Source organism: Balaenoptera acutorostrata, chromosome 7, assembly GCF_949987535.1.
Source record: "Balaenoptera acutorostrata chromosome 7, mBalAcu1.1, whole genome shotgun sequence".
NCBI classification, from domain to species: Eukaryota; Metazoa; Chordata; class Mammalia; order Artiodactyla; family Balaenopteridae; genus Balaenoptera; species Balaenoptera acutorostrata.
Genome location: NC_080070.1, coordinates 20,423,774 through 20,446,138, shown reverse-complemented (window position 1 = coordinate 20,446,138; position 22,365 = coordinate 20,423,774). Strand labels below are relative to the sequence as shown.

Genomic DNA, 22,365 nt, shown 5'->3' with positions numbered 1-22,365 from the left:
ATTTTCATTTTTGTTCAAAAAAGCTGTAGGAAGTCCTTTACTATTTAGCAAATAAGAAAAGCGTGAAAAATACATGGAACAAAATCTTCTCAAAGGTGTGATACCTTGTCAAGAATATGGGAGAGAGAAGAATGTGGGAAAAGAGAAGGATTGGCGTGTGTGTAACAGCTACTTGACCTATTTGAAAATGGTCCTGTTTAAAAGTGAAAGCAGACTGGGGAGGTGCTGGAGGCCCGCTCCACTTTGGTAAGACTACTGGTCTGGAAGAGGGCAGAAAGGATTGAATGAGTGGACAATGGCTGCCAAGGAGACCTTTTCCCTTTTTGGAAGGAGACCATTTTGTGATGTTCCTTGATCTCTATTATGAATGAGGGAAGATTAAGCGTCTGATATAAAAAGCAGAGAACACTGCATATTCTGTGCTCACTGTTATATTGAGGAAAAATTCATGGAAGAAACGGGAGAGAAATATGCTTTAATGCTAAAAGTAGTTGTGTTTGTATAGTAAGGTTATAGGCTCCCCCCTTTATTTTGCAACTGTTATTAAGTTATAGTGAAAAATAAATTCATTATTTAAGAATTAATTTAAAGTATTACTCAAGTTATTTTAATCAAAAGAAATCATTACAAATGGAAATGCTGATTGTGGGGGTATTAGTGTGGAAAAACATAGTACGTGTTTGCAGACCAACTGGATCATGTTCATTAAGTTACTTTTTATGGTGTGTATGTGTGTGTGAATGTATATATGTGTGTGTGTTTGGTTATTTTCTGACTACTCCTAGAATGGAAGCTTCAAGAGAAAAGAGAACTAGTTTGCCTTGTTCAGCACCGTATCTCCAGAATGTAGGCACAGAGCCCACCAGACCCATAATAAATATATTTTGAATGAAAGAATGAATTCCACTTATATTGAATATCTGTCATGGACCAGGAACTGGGCTCAAATGCCACACAAATACGACATGATCCCTGTCCTTATGGAGTTTAAAGTCTAGAGGGGAAGAAAGGCATTAATAAGAGAACCTTTAGATAAGTGTATTATTACAAACTGTGATAAGTGCTGCAGAGGAAAAGCAAAATGTGCCGTGAGAGCATATAACCATGGGGACCTAATCTCGTCTGGGTAGGTGGGCATTAGGCTGTGTCTTGTGTCTGGGGGGACGTGTGTGTGTCTTTTACATAATAAAGTAAGGCAGCTTTTACTGTTGTTTTATACAAGTTGTGGTTATCAAGCTCCATTCATTTGATAGCACCTACTAGTTACTCTTCTAGTTGTGCAGTGACCTTGACGTTGACATATAAGATGTGAGAAGGAGAGCGTCCGATTCTTGATGTGCTATTTTCAGAGTTCTTTGCTGGTTGATTAGATTTTTATGGTTTATTAGATTATGATCATTATTGCCAAGTGTGTTTTTCTTAGAGATAATACCAAGTTTTCATGTCATCAATAATGTTTGAGAGTTCCTGTAGTCTCTAGTAAACAGATATTATCAAAACGTTTTTATCTTTGTCAATCTGATCGGTGAAAAATGGTATTTCCAAGGTGGTTTTAATTTGTATTTTTTAGAGAAAATTTGAGTGAGGTTAAACTTCTTATTTGTGTAAAAAGTAATTCATTGTTATGATATCTATGTTATATATGGATATATTACTTCAAAATAATCTGGGTTGAGGGTGAGTGTGGATATAGGTAAAACAAGATTAGTGATAAATGATACTTATTGAATCAGGGTGATAGGTACAGGATGGTTCATTATCCTATCCTAAAAGCCGACTTGTTTAAAAGTTGAAATTTTCAATAGTACAGTGGTCAAATAATGTTTTATTTCCTTACTGAAAAATAGTGAACACCTGTTTTTCCGGTATGTTTGTCTTTCTGTTGATTTACAGGAACTTTTTATATATCAAGAAAATTAGTTCTTTGGGATTTATATTCTAATTTCCCTCCAGCTTCTTTCTCTTTTGACTTTATGATGTCTGATCATGTATACATTGTTTTTATTTTTATGAGGTTGTATTTATCAATGTTTTCTTTTCAAGTGTCTGGGTTTTGTGTCAGAACTTAGGTCTTCTTCACTCTTAGATTATAAATAAAATTTCCCAAACTTTCTTCTAGTCTTTATGTTTTTGATCTGGAATCTGAAGGAGTGGCCATGCTACTTTTAAACAGTCGTAACACTTATTACATTGTACTGTAATGGACTGTATACCCTTTTCGTTTCTGCCTCCTAAGTGTCTGTCATGTAATTGATTGTCAGTGTTAGATGAATACTTGCTGAATAATTCTAACATTGAACCATCCACTTTATAGTCATGTTTTTCTTCATAGTTGGTATTTGCCTCATTTCCTAAAACTCCTCACTCCCCCGCCCCCGATTTCTCAGTCTCTGCAGGCTATAGATTTGTAGAGATACATTGAATTATTGCTCTAAAAGTTAGAAAAATGCACTTTAAAAATTTGGAGTCCAGAACTTGAAATGAGGGTATACTGTTGTAATAGGCCAGTCATACAAAGTGGTTTTATCTATGAGACAGTCAAAAGGCTCAAGTCCCAAGTTTAGTTTTGTGGTACAAGTACGGTGTTTATGGAAAGAGAAATAAATATTTCTCATGATTTCTTTATATCTGTGGCTAGAGTCAGGCATGTATTTCTTTTTCAAATAAGTAGCATTTCCTTTCATCTCTTCTTTCTGTATTAGTTACTCTTCACCTAAGTATCTGAAATGTAGGATTTGGTGGAATTGGTCATTTTATTTTACAGAAAAATCATTTAAGAGCAGCTTTGAAGCAAGGTCAAGCATTTGTCCTTGTGGCTTCTTGTAGCCATTCCCAAGCACTGCGTGTAGCACCTGGACATGCTTGGAATCAGGAAGGGCCTCGATGTAATTTAGATGAGTAGTTAATTCGAATCAAAGCAAGCGGGAAGCAAGTAAATTTAACTTCAGTGATTATGATTCCATTTGATTAAATCTCTACTTTTGATTACATGTATCAGTGAGAACATGCTCTAAATACACCCAACTATTAAATACTGAAGAGTATGAATAGGATGAACCAGGGACATATGGAAGAAATTCTACTATTCCTCAACTAGAATATAATCCCCTGCAGCTTTACTAAAATATTTTTAGAACAAATGAAAGGAATTACTTCTTTACATATGGGGCTTATTACACCATTTGTTAACTAAAATATACAGTTCATTACCATGGAAGGTAGTACTGGTCCCAAATCTACCTACCTTCTTGTAAGACTTAAATTAATTGATGATAGCTTCTTTTTTTTTTAACATTTTATTTTATATTGGAGTATAGTTGATTAACAATATTGTGTTAGTTTCAGGTGTACAACAAGGTGATTCAGTTATACATGTACACGTATCTATTCTTTTTTAAATTCTTTTCCCAATTAGTTGTTACAGAATATTGAGCAGAGTTCCCTGTGCTATACAGTAGGTCCTTGTTGGTTATCTATTTTAAATATAGCAGTGTGTACATGTCAATCCCACACTCCCTAACTATCCCTCCCCCCACCCTTCCCCCTGGTAATTATAAGTTCGTTCTCTAAGTCTGTGACTCTGTCTCTGTTCTGTAAATAAGTTCATTTGTATTATTTTGTTGTTGTTTTTTTTTGTAGATTTCCCACGTAAGCGATAGATGGTAGCTTCTTAGCATATCAGGTGAATTAATAATGTGGGTAATGTTCATAGCTCTTTGGTAAACGTGCAGTTGGACAGCTGTCTTTCTGATCCTTATGTTGTCCTTTGGCTATAGTCCCTGTAGAAAGGGAGCTTGGCTGAATGCGCTGGAGGTCTTACTCAGTGTTACATTTCTTAAATCTTTGTTTTATATTTGTCAGGGTAAAAAATATATATATATATGCTTTTTATTTCTCTTGTTTTGCATGCTGTAGGAGATTCATATTAGAGATGGGGCCCGTTAAGGAAATGACGAATAAAATCTACATTTTAGGTTATTGATAACGTTATTTAGGTGTCTGCCTTCGTGTTGCATCAAGGCCACTTCTTTATTTGGCAGATAGTAGGAGCTGCCTTAGAGCTTTTCATTTTCTGTGCGCTTGTTGGTGTCATAATCCAAAGATACTCCACACTCAAACCGGCACTGAATCTTTCTCATAGCAAAAACACACAAGCAAAAACTTGTGTCAGCTTCCCTCAGCTACTGCTGAGCTGCTGCGTCCTTCCGAGGAAGCTAAGGCCGCATTGGGGTGAGGTCCTCACTTAATCCGGCGACCAGCACCGCGCCCGGCAGCCCCTGCCTAGCGCTCGCCCGCACCGTGGCCTCCGTCTTGGAGCTCGCCTGCGTCTACTCGGCCCTCATCCTGCACGACTAATGAGGTGACCGTCACGGAGGATAAGATCAATGCCCTCATTAAAGCAGCCGGTGTAAATGTTGAACCTTTTTGGCCGGGCTTGTTTGCAAAGGCCGTGGCCGGTGTCAGCATCGGGAGCCTCATCTGCGGTGCGGGGCAGGTGACCTCCGACCACCGGCAGGAGGTCCTGCCCCCTCCACCACTGCCGCCCCAGCTGAGGAGAAGAAGGTGGAAGCAAAGAAAAAAGAATCTGAAGAGTCTGACGATGACGTGGGCTTTGGTCTTTTTGACTAAACCTCTTTAATAACACATTCAGTATAAAGCTGAGCTGTTTGCTGCTTAAAAAAAAAAAAGAAGTGTGTCCAATGAAATTCTTCCCTTGGTGATGTTTAGGAGTGAGGTCAGATATGATTAGAGCACCTTTGTGTGTATCTTAGGCTGTACTTTATTTTTCTGGGCTCCTCTAGCTCCTGGCCCATATCATCATTATGTTCTCTAATCAGATTGGGCTGTAAGTTTTTAACAGGGGGGTTAACTTTGTGTTTGCAGCCTGATTTAGGGCTGGGCACATACTAAGTGCCCAGGAAGTTTAATGAATGAACAAATAAGAAAAATGCAAAGAAGACAATTTTAAAATTAGAGGAAACGATTTTTATTTAAAAAAAAATCTCAGCACTACAGAGTGGGGTCTAAGGACCAGCAATACCAATGTCACTTGAAAGTTAGAAATGCAAATTATCCCTTGGGGAGGGGTGATTAAATTGGAATCCCTGAGTGCAGGGCCCACAGGAGTCTCTAGATGATTCTACACGTGCTAAAATTTGAGAACACTCTTTATAACATCACAGACATCATGGAGTCCTGTAGTTTTGTAGCATTTATGTTTTGCAAAGCAGTCTGCCATCTGGCATCTCACCTGAGTGAGACTTACTGTTGGCCTCATCGCAGGTAGGGGCCTTATTATTAATCCCAGATCTACCCAGGGAAGTGGGAAAGCTGCAATAATTTGACAGTTTCACAAAGCTGGTTGGTGGTGGAATTAAGAGGATAAGTTGTCTGTATCCGCCATGGAAGTTTGCTTTCTGGCTTATGTAAAGATGACGGTCCTAACTCATTTCCTGGGCCTGATTTTGTTCTTCCTCAGGAGAAGGGCGGTATTTGCGCTGACACATCCATTCCCGCACCCGTACAGTCCCCACCCCCAGCCCCGCTGTGATCAATGGCAGGCCTCTCAGCGATAGCTGGACATGTTAAGAAGTGTGATCAGCCGCCACAGAGTAAATGAGTCTTAATTGACTCACTTGAGAATCAGACTGATGACTTAGAGACACGTAAACAGTTCCCCTAGAAATCTTGTACGTTCTTGAACTAAGACCAGTATACAACTAAGTACTAAGAATATACACCTAAAATCATAACTTTTCTTGTCTTTGGGAAGTGAATTTGTGGATAAATTTTCCAATGTTCCATTATGATGAAATATGATTTTTCAAATGGGTGAAAAAGGCTTTTCTTCCCCCTAGCTTTATTGAGATAATAACTGACATAACATTGTGTAGGTTTAAGGTGTACAATGTGTTGATTTGATATACTTAAATATTGCAAAATGATGACCACCCTAGCATTGGCTAACACCTGCATCACATCACATAATTACCATTTCTTTTTTGTGGTGATAACTTTTAAGATGTACTGTCTTAGTAACTTTCAAGTATGTAATACAGTATTAACTATAATCACTATGCTTTACCTTAGCTCCTCAGATCTTATTCATCTTATAACTTGAAGGTTGTACTCTTTGACCACCATCTCCCGTTTTCCATAGCCCCTGGCAGCCACCACTCTAGTCTCTGTTCCTTTGACTTTGGCTTTTTTAGGCTCCACACATGAGTGAGAACATATAGTATTTGTCTTTCTCTGTCTGGCTTATTTCACTTAACCTAATGCCCTCAAGGTCCATTCATGTTGTCGCAAATGTCAGAATGTCCTTCTTTCTCATAGCTGAATAATAGTCCACGGGGTGTGTGTGTGTGTGTGTGTGTGTGTGTTTGTGGCCATGACACGCAGCATGCGGGATCCTAGTTCTCCGACCAGGGATCGAACCCCTGTTCCCTGCAGTGGAAGCGTGGAGTTGTGCGTGCGTGTGCATATGTTATCTATTCATTCATTGATGGACACTTAGGTTGTTTCCGTGTCTTCGCTCTTGTGAATAATGCTGCAATAAACATGGGAGTGCAGATATTTTTTGAGAGTCTGTTTTCATTTCTATTGAATATATACCCAGAAGTGGGATTGCAGTATATGGTAGTTCTCTTAATTTTTTGAGGAACCTCCATACTATTTTTATAGTGGCTGCATCAATTTACATTCCCACCCAACAGTGTACAAGGGTTCCCTTTTCTCCATATCCTCCCCAACACTTGTTATCTCGTCTTTTTGATGATAGCCCTTCTATCAGGTGTGTGGTGATAGCTCCTTATGGTCTGATTTGCATTTCCCTGATGATTAGTGATGTTGAGCACCATTTTGTATACCTTTTGGTCATTTGTGTGTCTTCTTTGGAAAAATGTCTATTCAGTTTCTCTGCCCATTAATTGGATTGTGTTTTGTGTTGTTGTTTTTGAGTTGTGTGAGTTCTTTATACATTTGGGATATTAACTTTTTATCAGATGTATGGTTTGCAAATATTTTCTCCCATTCGTAGGTTGCTTTTCATTCTGTTGATGGTGTCCTTTGCTGTGCAGAAGCTTTTAATTTGATGTGGTTCTCTACTTGTTTATCTTTGCTTTTGGTGTCACATCCAAAGAGTCATTGCCAAGGCTAATGTCAAGGCTCTTATTCCTGTGTTTTCATGCAAGAGTTATATGGTTTCAGTTCTAAGTTCAAGTCTTTAATTCATTTTGAGTTGATTTTTGTGTATGGTGTAAGAGAGTGTTCCAGTTTCATTCTTCTGCATATGACTATTCAGTTTTTTCATCATCTTTTGTTGAGGAGACTGTCCTGGGAAAGGCTTTTGAAAGAATGATACTAATACTTTAATTCAAAGAAAAAGGACCTGGGTTTATTTTCTAATTTCAGTCCCTAATTTGCCACACGTTAGAACTAGAAGTTCATTCGAGGTCATCTACTAAGAATTCAGAAACTGAGCATGAGAGGCTGACTTGACAAGTGGGGAAGTGACACAGGAAGGCAATTACTAGAGCCAGGACCGGTTCTTTTTATTTTTACGGTGTTTCATTCTATATTGCTAATAGTTTTTTCCTGTTCTTTTCATAGTGCAGATGGAGAATTAGTCAGCACTCCTCAAATAGTAACTGCTCTTTACATGAAGATTGTTATTAATAAAAGTGGTGAAACTAATCTCTATCCCTTAGAAGTAGGTATTAGGTAACCTTGAAGATTAAATGGCATCTATGTCCTGTTTGAAATGAAAAATATTAGCTCAGCCAAGCTTATTATGAAAATGTGTATGTGAGATACAGGAGTGTAAAACTAAGACCATTTTGATATGAAATAATTGATCAGTTTCTTTTAATTTTTCATATAAAACCTAAGCTCAGAGTTCAGTATTTTCTTATCTTTTAGAACATAGAAGTAGGGAAATAAATATTCTGTGGTTAATGCCTTTGTCTGTCAGTGGGAAAATGCAGAACCCTGATATTAAGGTCTCAGCAGATAAGTAGTAGAACAGAACTGATTTTCTACCTTGTGTGTGTATCTTTACTTCGTGACCAAGTAAGGCAGCTTCTTGGCTGCTAACATGGATTTTCCAGCCAAATGACTAATTCAAGGTTTCCTGGATGTTAAATTTAGATTCAAATAGTTGAATCTCACCTTACATATTGAACATTTTTCACAGCTTGATGATACAGCTTTATACCATAGACATTTCTTGACTTGTGCACCTGTGACTATTCCTTAACATTTTCTTCTCCTTAATCCTCTGCCTTTTTTCATGGTGGCACTCCAAGATGAGATACATAGGGGTAGCTATGGGTAGGAAGTTAGTAGGCTATCTGGGAGAATAAGTAACATTTTGCTTGTATTTATAAGAAGACTGTTTTTAAAACCAGCCAGGTAATCGGAAGTATGTTTAAAGAACAAATATTTGCTTCTTCTTGACTCTTTCATGTTTTTTAATACAAAATAGATTTTAACACAGTATTATTAAAGTTAGCTCTGAATGCATATATATCTTTCAGCTTGTAACTATATTTCTTTTCGTTCTCATGTTTATGTTGATGAGGTTATCTTTCTGAGAGGAGAATTTTGTGTGAAATATTTTTGTTGTGGTCTTCTAATTTCCTTCCAGGAGATTACAGTCAGTAATACGTATTTCCTTGCCACTTGTTATCTGTAATCCGGTCTCTATCTCCCCCATCTGCTGGAGCTCATTGTTTCATTCTTTCTTTGAATAAATACTCATTTATTGCCTGTCATATGCTTACTATTATGACAAATACTGGAATACTGTGATAAATCAGACATAGTTCTTACCCTCATTGAATTTACAGTCTAGAGAGGGAGCGGCAAGGACTGGAGGAAAGGAGACTCCTCTAAGGGTTGTTTTAATAATCCAGGGAAGAGATGATAAGGCCTGCATTAACAGAGTAACAGTGGCAGTGGGCTAAAGTAGGCCCATGGTAGAGGTAGTAAAGAGGTAGAAATAAAAGAGGTTGGTAATTGGTTGGATTTGAGGAAGAGGGGAGGGGAGGATGATTTTCTGGGGTAAGTGATACCGTTCACTGACTTAGGTAAATGGAAAAGTAGGTTTGGGGAGGAGAATGATGAGTTTTATTTAAGACATGTTAGGTTTGATGTCTACAGCTCAGGAGAGCCATCTGGACAGAAGATACGTTTGGGAGTCATTAGCAGGTGGATGATTGAAGACATAAGTGGTGAATGAGCTCACCCAGAGAGAATAAGAGGATTGAGAAGAGTTGACAGCATTTAAGGAACAGGCTGAGGAAGAGATTCTTGAGAGGGCACAACCAGGGAGGTGGAAGGAGAGTGGAAGAGTATAGGGTTGGAGCCCGTGGAAGGCAGTGTTTCAAGGAGGAGTGAGTGGTCAGTAGAAACAAGCACTGCACCTCCTTGAATAAGGACTGAAGAGGTCTCATTTATTTATTTATTTAGATGTATAGTTGATTTATAATGTTGTGTTAAGTTTCAGGTGTACAGCAGAGTGATTCAGTTATACATGTGTATGTATCTATTCTTTTTCAGATTCTTCTCCCTTATAGGTTATTATAAAATATTAAGTATAGTTCCCTGTGCTGTACAGTAGGTCCTTGTTGGTTATCTATTTTATATAGAGTAGTGTGTATATCTTAGATTGAGCAAAATGATGATTTGAGACTTTTGCAGGAATTGTTTTAGTAGAGTACCAGGGGTAAACTGGTTGGCAGTGAGAAAATAGAGGCAGGATAGACTGTTCTGTTGATGCTCTTTCCAGCCTTGGTTTCTATAGCATTTGATAGTACTGATAACTCTGGCCTCTTCTCTTAAATTACTTTTTTTCCTAACATCCTTTAAAAGAAACATTCTCCAAAATCGAGTCCTTTGGTCTCTATCTCTGAGCTTTAGTTGTCTTGTCTATAATGTGGGGATAAAAGTAGTACCTTCGTCATAGGGTTCTCCCGAGGATAAAGTGTGCACTTCACACAATGCCTGGCCTGTTGTCATCAGTGTGGCTGTGAAGACGTCGTTGTCTTTGTTGTGGTCCTCGTCATTGTCATCATCATCTCACTCCAGCCTCACCATTTAAGGGCTCTCATCCGTCATGACAGCTTTAGCTCCTGGCCCCATGCAGAGGACCCCAGGTTGGTGGCTCTAGTCCTAGACTTCTCCGAATACTGCCACCCTAAATTGCTCATTCTTTTACTCATGTGTACTCAGGCACCCACACAACTTAACTGTTTTTTCCACTCTAGGCATTGGGCCATGTGTTGGGGGAGAGGTGTGGGTACATAACCACACATAAACGGGGACTGTGTTCTTACTCTCTGGCCCAGGAGGCCATGCATGTTGCTCTTTTGTCACTTCTCTCAGTCCATTGTGATCATCTGCTTTTTTTTGAGGGATTATCGAATGAAAGGGGAATGAAGGAATTGGCTGTTATTCTGCGAATTAGACCTCTTTTAGTTAGCAGTGACAGAACCCACCTCCAACTAACAGAATTAAAGAGGGGTTCTATTGGGATGATACTAGTGTATCTTACGGAATACAAGCAGGACTTCACTAAGCTGGGGGAAGGACAGAGATGCAGCTGGGCCATGGGGACATCTGGAGTATCTTTTGTCCCCCCCGCCCCTTTTCCCCCTCTAGATGGTAACCGTTAAAGGTATAGGAAGCAATTTACTGTTGTTTTGAGTTTGCTTTTTAGTATACTTTCACTTATATTATTGCATTTAATTCTCACAGTTTGTGATTAGGAAATTGTAATTGAGGAAATTTGTGTTTGAGGAGCCTGAGACTTGGAACAGTCCCATTACGTACTGAAAATCCCATGGCTATTCAGCAGAGAGCTGGTACCAAGTCCAGCTTTCTAATGCCAGTCCTTTATACCGGCATTTATACCACATTGCCATCCCAGGATTGAAGTATTCTTTCAATGACTGTGATTTCGTATTGCATATTATTGCATACTGTTTTGTGACTCTGGAAATAACCTCTGTGTGTGTGTGTGTGTGTGTGTGTGTGTGCGTGCACATTCACACGCACGATTTTCTTCTGACTGGTAGAAATTGCAATTAATTGAAATTCTAATCTCTATGGTTCTTAGGCTTATTCCTGTCTGAGGCCTTTTCTTATTCAATTCAGTTTAAGGAATCTCTAGTAATTTAATGATTCTGCCTGCTCTTTTGTCTTTTGGATCAGTGGTGAAAACCTTGATCCTAACAGGATTTAAGCAACTGAGCTAGTTGCAGTGTCATGTTTTATTTCTTCTTTTATTTAGTCAATATTTTGTTGGCGGAGTACGGTGGGGAATGACTTTTTTTTTTTAACATCTTTATTGGAGTATAATTGCTTTACAATGGTGCGTTAGTTTCTGCTGTATAACAAAGTGAATCAGCTATACATATACATACATCCCCATATCTCCTCCCTCTTGCGTCTCCCTCCTACCCTCCCTATCCCACCCCTCTAGGTGGACACAAAGCACCGAGCTGATCTCCCTGTGCTATGCGGCTGCTTCCCACTAGCTATCTATTTTACATTTGGTAGTATATATAAGTCCATGCCACTCTCTTTGTCCCAGCTTACCCTTCCCCCTCCCTGTGTCCTCAAGTTCAGGGGATGACTTTTGTGGGGCTTTGTGTGTGCAGGTTATCCTGAGTGTGTCTGCAGTGAAAGGCAAACACTTGTTTTCTCAATCCAGTGTTGGGTGGGCAGCCAGCGAGTATATGTGAATATTAACAGCATATTTCAGTTTATTTCTGGTAGCTTTAAATTGGGCCAGACTAGCGCATTTTATGTCTTGTTTATGTGAGTGATTCCTGGTCTTTCTTATTCTTGCTGCATTGGGAGAGAGTCACTTGCTTTTTCATTTTCTTTTTTTAGGAGGGCATGTGTTGGTGAGGAATGGTCAGCCTTTGCAAAGTGTGTGATTGACTTGGATTCTTTCCCTTATTAGCCATTCACTCCTTATCCCACTGCTGAGTTCAGCATCCAGTGCTCCCCTGAAACCCTTCTTGCCAAGGTCACTGGGACCCGTGAGTTGTACATTTCTGTCTTTACCTCAGCGGGCTGCCATTTAGCCTTGGCTCTGTTGCTATTCTCTTCTCCACTGTCTTCTACAATTTTCCTTCCTGTCGTCGTTTTCCTGCCTCGCTACTTCCTGAACATCTCTTCACTGCTGCTATTTTGGGGAATGTTGGCTTGCTTGTCTTACTCTGCATATTATCCCTGAGTAATCTCATCCTCTCAAATATTTATCACTTTGTAAATTTCCAATATCAGTCTCACTCCTGAGCTCCAGACTTGCATAACCAAGGTATGTAACACCTTAAACTTAACATCTTCAGATCTAAACCCAACGGCTCTCCTTTTCAACAGTTTCTGTCTTCACTTCATTCTCATTCTCTCTCCCTCTCCCCACTCTCTCTTTCTCTCAGGAAGGGTAACCATTGTCTTCAGAGTTGCTCAAGCCAGAAATCCAGACAAAGGGATCCTGAAACCTCCTCTCTCTTTAATACAGTACCATTATCTCAACTAATTCTGTCCATTTTCTAATGTGATCCATCCATCAGTTGTGTGAGGCTCCTGGAACAGGTATTAATTAATACTTTGGTTTTACAGATGGGAACACTTGAAGAAGTTGAGACATTTTCTCATAATTACAGGGTTAGGAATTATCAATGTTGGGAAAGAATGTGCATCTTTTGTTTCTTTAGCAGTTACTTATGTAAGAAGGAAAAACAAACAAAAAACAAGTGAACCAAAAGAGAAAAGCTGATGTCCTCCTGGTAGTAAGATTCGGAAGGAGTCAGTGTTCATAATACTTCACTTTTTGAGACATCAGTTTCCTTTTTTCACTGTTCTATATGTTTTTACTTCACCACAGGGGAGGTGTGGGGCCCTCCCTGTCCTGACTCAGAGCCACAGCTGATGATTTAAAAAAACAAAAAAACAAAAAATACAGATAAATTGAGATATAATTCACATACTACACAAATCACCCATTGAAACAGTGGTTTTTGGTGTATTCACAGGGTGTGCTACCATCACCGCTCTGTAGTTCCAGAACATTTTTGTCCCCCCTACAAAACAAGCCCCATATGCTTTAGTGGGTAATTCCAACCTACCTAAGAACCACTAACATATTTTCCATCTGTGTAATTTGCCTATTCTGGATCTTTCATATAATTAGAATCACACAAAGTCACAAAGTAGTCTTCTGTGACTTTTTTCACTTTGCATAATGTTTTCAAGGTTCATGTTGTAGTATGTATCAGTACTTCATCTCCTTTTATAGCCAAATAATATTCTATTATATGAATATACCTTGGGTTTTTTTGGTCCATTTGTTAGTTGATGGACATTTGGATTATTTCCACTTTATGATTTTACTATTACTATTTTACTACTATTTTAATATTTTACTATTATGAATAATGCTGCTGTGAGCATTTGTGTACACGTTTTTGTGCACTTGTGTGTTTTTGTTTTTCTTGGGTATATACCTAGGAGTGGAATTGCTGGGTACATATGGTAACTCTGTGTTTAATGTTTTGAGGAACTGCCAAGCTGTTTTCCAAAGCAGTTGTACCATTTTTACATTCTCACCAGTGCTGTATGAGAGTTCAAATTTCTCTACATCCTTTTACCAGTACTTTTTATTGTCTGTCTTTTTGATGATACCCATCCAAAAACCGGTATCTCCCGGTTTTGATTTGCATTTCTCTGATGGCTAAGATGTTGAGCATCTTCTGTTTGCTTATTGGTCATTCATATATCTTCTTAGGAAAAGTGCATATTCAAATCCTTTGTCCGTTTTAAAATTTGGTTGTCTTCTTGTTACTAGTTGTAAGAAATCTTGAGGTATTCTAGATACAAATCCTTTATCAGGTAAATTATTTGCAAATATTTTCTCCCATTTCTTTTCACTTTCTTGATGGTATCATTTGCAGCACAGAAGTTTTAAGTTTTAATGTCGGAGCTGCGGGTTTTATTAGTATTGTTGAGACTGTGCTGTGGTGAGGCAGAGGAGAGCTTCCCTCTCTTTGAAATTGGTGGATGTTTCAAAGTAGGCAGAGTGGCAAATAGAGTCTCTTGATTTCCGGCCTGGCTCTTCTTTTTTTCTTCCTTCTGTAACCTGTCTTATGGCTCTGACAGTCACACTACAGCACATCTATCTTGGTCTTGATCCTCCAGGTGTGGCAGAAGGTGGTCATGTGTTGCATTTTATCCAGGGATTGCTATTTCCATACTGTTAAGATACCATGGATCTCATTTTACACCTCAGTTCCCTCTTAGGTCTCTTTTCTAAACAGAGCACTGCCCCTGGTTGCTGAGTTGCTCTTGTCCTTGAGTGGCAGCCGAGGTGTGTGCAGTCATGGAGTCTAGTGGCCCTAGAGATAACCAGACAGCAGCCCCTCCATTCAGAGGAGCCACTCCTCTTCCAGTGTTTTCTGCTTTATTGCTGGTTTGTAGGCCTGTACCTAGAACTTCATGCCATTGGGAAGTTGGATACCAGCATGCCTTATGCTTCTGAATGTCATGAATCGACATCATTTCAACAGAAAGACGCACAAAGAAAACAAACTAGTGGTTACCAAAGGGGAAAGGTGAGGGAGAGGGATAAATTAGGAGGTTGGATTAACATGTACATACTGCTATACATAAAATAGGTAATCAACAGGGACCTACAGTATAGCACAGAGAACTCTCCTCAGTACTCTGTAATAACCTATATGGGAAAAGAATCTGAAAAAGAATAGATATATGTATAACTATACACTTGACACTAACACAACATTGTAAATCAACTATACACCAATATAAAATAAAAATTAAAATCATTCCAGAAATGTTGGGGTATAGCATAAGGTTACTACGTTTTAATTTTGTTAAGTAAGGACATTTGGCAACATAACTGCAGTCATGGAAGAAAATAACAGATTTTTCTTACCAAGAGAATACCAAAAATATCAAACAAATTTACCTTTGTGAAACGTGAATATATGGTCTTATTTTTCTGTCTACCACTGAAAAATACATTGTGGTCTGTGGATTGACATTTGGGAACCACAGGCTTTTACATACTCAGCATAAATCTTTATTGGAAAAGTAGAACCTTACTTAATCAGGTGTTTTCTCTGTATGATGCCAGATACCAGTCTTACACAGATTATTTACCTACTCTGAATTAACTATTTTAGTTGTTAAGTTAGATACATCTTCCTGTACTTTGTACCTTTTTCTGATGATTTTGAGTAGTTCTTATATAACACAGATGAAAGTGAAGAATTGTTTTAGGTAAATGTGAGTATAAATATGAATTTACCTTTAAAAGATTTTAAAAAATCATCATTCAAAGGTAGAATGGCTCCTATTTACAAATACGATGTGTAATTTCTGGATTATATATGTATATTCTAGACTTGGAGGAATATGTACATTTTTATTGATTCTGTCTTGTCTAAATCAAAGTGTCAGAGATATTAGGGTTTTATCATAAGATAATTATTGCCTGTCACATTGGCACATTAATTACAGTAATTGGGCAATAAAGAAGCCATAGGAATAGATATTATGCTATACGTTTTGATGAGATTATAGTTATAGCCTCTTATTTATGGTAATAAAATCTTGTTAATCGACATTGCTGACAAGATATTTTGCTTTTTCTACTTTCCAGGTTGGTTTATAAGTCTACTTAGGAACTATGAACTGAGAGCCACAGATTATACAATAAAGGTCACATTCCAAAATTGTCTGCACTCATTCATGGTATACACATTAAATTCATTCAGCAAATATTTGCTGATCACTGTTCTGAGTGCTCCTGCATGTACAGAGATGTATAAAGCAGTGCCTGCTCTAAAAGGCTAATAATGGGGAAGAGAGGTAAAATGTCTATATATAAATAAATGTGACCCACATTGATTGAGTCACATATGTGAGCCATATGTGATAAGGTCCTTAAAAGTGGAATAAAATACAACTTCAGAGGAGGAAAGGATGGTTCCAAGTGTGAGTGATCAGTGATGCTGTAAGGCTCAGTGATGGGGGAATTATTTTGCATCCATGACATGACGCTCTGAGCCATCTCTGAATATACATCTACACTGTACAACTGTAGAGAGAGGTAGGTGGCTCAGTGCTCTGACATGGAAATCAACTTTTGTTCTAGGGTCAGCTGCCTTGCAACCTCATTTTGTGTCCTTGAGTATATAAAATTGATGTAATAATATGTGTCCATCTCTCAAGATGAAAAATGAGATAATGCAGAGGTCCAAGCTGCTCCCTGTGGTGAAAGTCAGATTGCTCGGCAGGTGTGTAGTTTTTTCAGGCAAGTTAGGCCATACATTTGAATGGGAGTAAGCGCAGCTTTCCATGACTAAAAGGATTAGTGTCCTTACCAAAGTGCCCAATTTATTGCTAGAGAATAGCACATTCTCTGTAACATTCGGACTGTTGTCTGAAAAATTGCCTGAATTCCTTAGAAAAACTGCCTATATAAATAGAGAGTATAGTGATCACTGAATTATGTTAAAAAGGAAACAAATGTTTATTGAGCTGCTACTGCTGGTTTAGGGACTTTACAATTGTCTTTAAAATTTTTACACCATGTCCATTTTTTTAAATTGAAGTATAGTTGATTTACAATATTATGTTAGTTTCAGGTGTGCAGCAAAGTGATTCAGTTATACACATATATTTTTCAGATTATTTTCCATTATAGGTTATTATAAGATATGGGATATAGTTCCCTGCACTATATAGTAAATTCTGTTGCTTACCTATTTTATGTATAGTACTTTGCATTTGTTAGTCCCATACTCCGAATTTATCCTTCCCCCTTCCCTTCCGCCTTTGGTAACTATAAGTTTGTCTTCTACATCTGTGAGTCTGTTTCTGTTTTGTATATAGATTCACTTGTATTATTTTTTAGATCCCACATATAAGTGATCATATAATACTTGTCTTTGTCTGACTTCACCATGTCCATTTTATAGCAGAGGAAACTGACACTTAGATAAATTTTCAAAAGTTACTTAGATCAGACAACTGTTTGAAATGAAATCTGTTGAACTTTAGTGAGCTGTTTACATGGTAGTGTGCTACTTCACTTTAGTTTGATGTTTTTCTTGCAGGCCAGTGTCAATCATTTTGTGTTTGTTTGTATGTAAATGTTTTTTTTTTCTTCCACTAGGTTACTTCTAGAACTGCTGGAGTTGCTGTTTGACAAGTTTAATGCTGTAGCTGCTGCACACTCTGTGGTCCTGGGATACCTGCAAGACACTGTTGTGACTCCACTGACTCAGCAGGAAGATGTCAAATTGTATGACATGGCAGACGTGTGGGTGAAGATCCAAGATGTTCTGCAGGTAAGATCCTTTTACAGGGGGTGCCGTCTTGATTCGGAATAACAGGTAGGAATATAAAAAAATCAGCCACCTAAAATATTCTCTTAACCATAAACAGAGTGAGAATGTAGTGTTCCTATTTAAAGGTGATGCTTGCTGATGTTATGGACTTCTATCATTTTCAAAAGACCTTTAAACAAACTTTTTTTGGCCAGGCTTTAAAATTAGGAGATTCTCAATACGTAGCAATCAAGGATCTATAGTATCTGGCTTTCTGTTGTAATGTATTTTACTTCACTGGAATTAGTCATATGTTTATGTAATCAATATTAAAATGTTCCTAAACACTATTTTATAAACATATATGTAGCTTAAGTTTATGACCATTTTCTTACAGTCAGCTCTTGCGTATGTTGGGGTAAAAGACAGGTCAAGAGCTTATTTTAAGAGATGAAGATAAACCTGTAAGGTATAAATGTACCACTTTGATTGATCTGTTGAAGATCGGAGGAATGATATTACTGTTTGGTATGATGCTGCAGAGGTGGTATTTAGAAATTTTATTATATTTTCTCTCCATGTGCCAGGAAAATATATTTGATTTGGCCAGATGAAAATGAGAAATACGATTAAGAGCTAGCTGAAGCAAATTTGACATAGCTAAATAGAAGTGACTTGGTTAGACAGTATCTACTAATAGGAAAAAAATTAAGTATATATAGGGAATTGAAAAATATAACTGTGTAGAAATGAAATTATTTGCATGGCAAATAGGATTCTTTGCAGGAAAAAAATAAATCATGTATATAAATTGTAGTTATTTTTGAGAGTATAGGCATGCTCTTGGTGGATTGATTGATTCCTGGTTATTCATTCATTAGACAATTTTTTGGATACGGTCTGTGTGCTTTATTGATGGTTCAGTAGAAAGAATATAGGTTGCAACTATATTCCATGAGTTTGTTTTGCTGCTATGTCAATTACCATGTGCCCATAGTAGGTGCTTGATGAATATTTGTGTGTTGAATAAAATATCTTTATTGCTTGGAAACTGGTTATTTAATATTTTATATCTTGGTTTGCTAATCTGTCATGGAAACATATGCTTTTCAGGTTACATGTTTATTTTAAGGATGAAATAAGATAATAGATTTTAAAGCTATTTCAAAAATAATTAGAATTAAGGACTTCTGGTTCTGTCCATGATGTGGTTACCTCCTACCATAAGTAACTTGAAAACTGGGTGGACTCAGGCGATCGGCATGGTCAGTTGAGAGAAGAGAATACATGAGGTCACTTTCACATTCATCCCAGCTTCTTCTCTGGGGACACTTTCAAACTATGACATAGGAAAGTGAACATACATCAGCAGGCTGTAAGTAGTAGATGAAGCAGAGTTCAGGGTTCAGGGGTGCAGAGGCAGCTGCGGTTTGTGGGTTAGGATACTGAAGGAGAGGGAATTGCAGAGAGAAGGAGCCCCAGAAATCTGAAAAGAATATTGTCGAGCCTTTGGTCAGATGTGAAGTTTCACCCACTCCAAGGCAGAAAATAGCTACTGTGGGACTGTGAGCTGAATGGAAATTGAAAAAGTTGCCAAATGCTCAGAAACGGTGGAGTTCAGACCAGCCAGTGTGGGGAGAACTTGGTGAACATCCTGTGCTTTCAGATGTGACCTCAGATGTTTCAGGAATTGGGCTGTTCTAGCCATAGTGTACGTTATACTGTAATTTCATGTAACAAAGCCCCAAACCAAGTCTCTACAGTATTAGTCTGATCCACCTGTAAATAAAGTAATGTAATCTAGTATCTCAATAATGAAGCATCCACATTGTGCAGCATACAATTATTATACTTGCAAAAAAGCAGAAAAATGTGACTAATAACCAGAATTTTAAAAATTTGATGAAAATTAATATCTGAAATGAAAAATTTACCAGATGGATTTAACAACAGATTGCATGCTGTAGAAGAAAGGATTAGAAAACTTAAAAATCAATCAAAACCAATCTAAACTAAAGTACAGGGAGAAAATAGACTGAAAAGAAAAATAAGCAAAGCCATAATGTCCTGTGGGACAGTATCATGCTGTCTAACATTTGTGTGGTTGGAAGTACAGAGGCAGAGCAGGGAGAGAGATTGGGGCAGTTAATTGTTGGAAGAAACAATGACCCAAAATTTCTAAATTTGTTGAAAAACATAGACCCGCAGATCAAGAAGTTCAACAAATTCAAGGAAGTTTAACACAAAGAAAACCATATCTAGACACATTATCATCAGGTAGCTGAAAAGCAAAGAAAAAAATCTTAAAGATAGCCAGAGGAAAAAGAGTACATTGCCTACAGGGAACCAGTGATAAAAATTTTCACTAATGTCTCATCAGAAGCAATACAAGCTGGAAATCAATGTATGTCATCTTGAAAGTGCTGGAAAATACAAAAATTGTCAATCTAGAATTTTATATTCACCAAAAAAATCATTTGAAATGAAGGTGAAATAGTGACATTTTCACATTAACTAAAGCTGAAATAATTTGTTTTCACTGGACCTGCACTTAAAGAAACGTTAAAGAAAGTTTTTCAGGCTAAAGGAAAACAATACCAGGTGGTAACTCATCTACAGGAAAATATAAAGAAGGCCGAAAGTGGTAGATATGTGGGTAAAAATAAAATATATTTTTCTCATTTCTTAATTTTTGTTTAAAGCAAACCAATAGTAATGTATGTGGGTTTTATAATATATTTCAAAGTAAAATGTATGACAATAATTGCACAAAAGATGGGAATAGGGTAAATGAAACTCTACTGCTGTAAGTTTCTTACATTATACATGAAGAGGTACAATGTTTAAGGTAAACTGTGGTAAGTTAAGGATACATATTATAATCCCTAGAGCAAACATTAAATTGTAAAATAGATGTATAGCTGAAAAGCCAGTAAAGGGCATAAAACTGAATAGTGAACAAATATTTGATTAATCCAAAAGAAAAAAGCAGGAAAGGAAGAAAAAAGAACAATGAAGAAAGAAAAGATAAAGAACAGAACAAAGACAGGGTGAATAGAAAACAAATAGCAACATGTTAGACTTATACTGCCCATATAAATAATTACATTAAATGTAAATGGACTAGATACTTCAATTTAAAGGCAGAGTTTGTCAGATTGGTTTAAAAAAAAAGAAAAACCCAACCATACTGTTTACAAGAGATACGTTTTATGTTGTTTTTTAAAAAATTTTAAAATAACTTCAAACTTTTAGAAAGGTTGTAAGAATAGTACAAAGGGTGCCCATATAACCCTTAATTCAATTTCAACTATTGTTAGCATTTTGTCACTTTATCAGTTGTTTTCTCTATGTATATATGTACTTGTGTGTGTTTTCTCTGTTATCTATTTTCTATATTCTAGTTTTGTCGATTGACCCAGTAATGTTCTTTAGGGCAGTTTTGGGGTTTTTTTGCTCCTCCAGTAGAGAATCCAGTCTAGCATTAGATACTGTATCTGCTTTTCATGCCTCTTTAGTTTCCTTTAAGCTTGAACATTTCCATAGCCTTTCTTTACCTTTTATTATAGCAGTGGCATTTTGAAGAGTATATCCCCATTTTTTAATTCAAGTTCCTCATTTTGGGCTTAAGAGATTTTAAACATAAAGATACAGACAAATTAAAAGTATATGAATGGAAAGAGATGTACCATGAAATACTAATAAAAATATTTGTGTTATGCAAATGTATTGGACAGTATTAGAATATATTATCAAATGGAATTATTTGTATCATAGTACTTATGGCATTTAAAACCTGAATACATTAAGCCCTAGGAAGTATGTTATAGACTATGTAATCCTATTGTCACAAGGTTATAAAATGCTTTATGAATAAGTTTTTGATATCTGATATTTGAATAGGACTAATGTTCTAAATTTAAAACAACTTTTGAATCTACTAGGATCCTATTTATAGTACTATTATGAAGAATTAATTATGGTTATGAACAAAGTAAGATATGCCTTACTTAGCCCTACTTACTTTGGATTTGTCAAATGTATATAATTCCTACACTTTTGAAAACAAAACCCATTATCTCATATTAAAAATGTTTATAATAAACTAAGGAATTTTAAGTTCCATCAGACATTAACTTGAAATGAAAAAATGATTGAAAGTATGTTTCTGGCTTATTAAATCAGTTATACCTTTCACACATGTCATTTCAAAAGATGATTGGGGATCCTGTCTTCTATATTATGGAATGAGTTATTCATTTGTTTATTTAAAGAGCTTTATTGAGACTTAATGTACCTGCCAAAAGGTTTACCTGTTTAAGGTATAGATTTCAATGCTTTTTAGTATATTTATGGAGTTGTGCAACCATCACCATGATATGATTTTATAACATTTTCATCACCCTAAAAAAAAACCTTGTTTGTTTCTATTAAATATTTATTTATTTGGCTGTGTTGGGTCCTAGTTGTGGCTCGCTGGCTCCTTAGTCGCGGCATGTGGGCTCCCTAGTTGTGGCATGCGAACTCTTAGTTGTGGCATGCATGTGGGATCTAGTTCCCTGACCAAGGATCGAACCCGGTCCCCCTGCATTAGGAGCATGGAGTCTTATCCACCACGCCACCAGGGAAGTCCCTGTTTGTATCCATTAGAAATCACTTCCCATTCCCCACTCCCTTCACCCTTAAGATGTATTTAAGACACTAAAGAGGCATCAATTGTGTGTTAAATCTCTGAGTAACTTGTAGTCCCCAAATCATACACTTGGCAATACTGTTGCTATTTCATGTTAATGTGTACATGTACTGTTGGTATAAGCTATTTGACAGATAAAGAACATAAAACTAAAACTGATCTAATAGTACAAGGTGATGGGTCTAATGTAGAAATAACATTTCATTTCATGTATTATGTTTAATTGTTTTGAGGTCAAGGTATGACAGTGTTCTTTGCTTTTTTCCTTTCTTTCTTTTCCTCCATTTTTCTCCTCCTCTTACT

The 22,365-nt window shown here is 37.1% G+C and overlaps 1 protein-coding gene across 1 annotated transcript in view; it reads left to right on the top strand.

The window, feature by feature from the left end:
- Window positions 1–22,365, top strand: part of EXOC4 (exocyst complex component 4) — an 824,798-nt gene that overhangs the window by 99,696 nt on the left and 702,737 nt on the right. Inside the window, exon 7 of the mRNA XM_007177140.2 lies at window positions 17,216–17,390. Within this exon, the coding sequence (XP_007177202.2) occupies window positions 17,216–17,390 (175 nt within the window). The remainder of the gene's footprint in view (window positions 1–17,215; window positions 17,391–22,365) is intronic.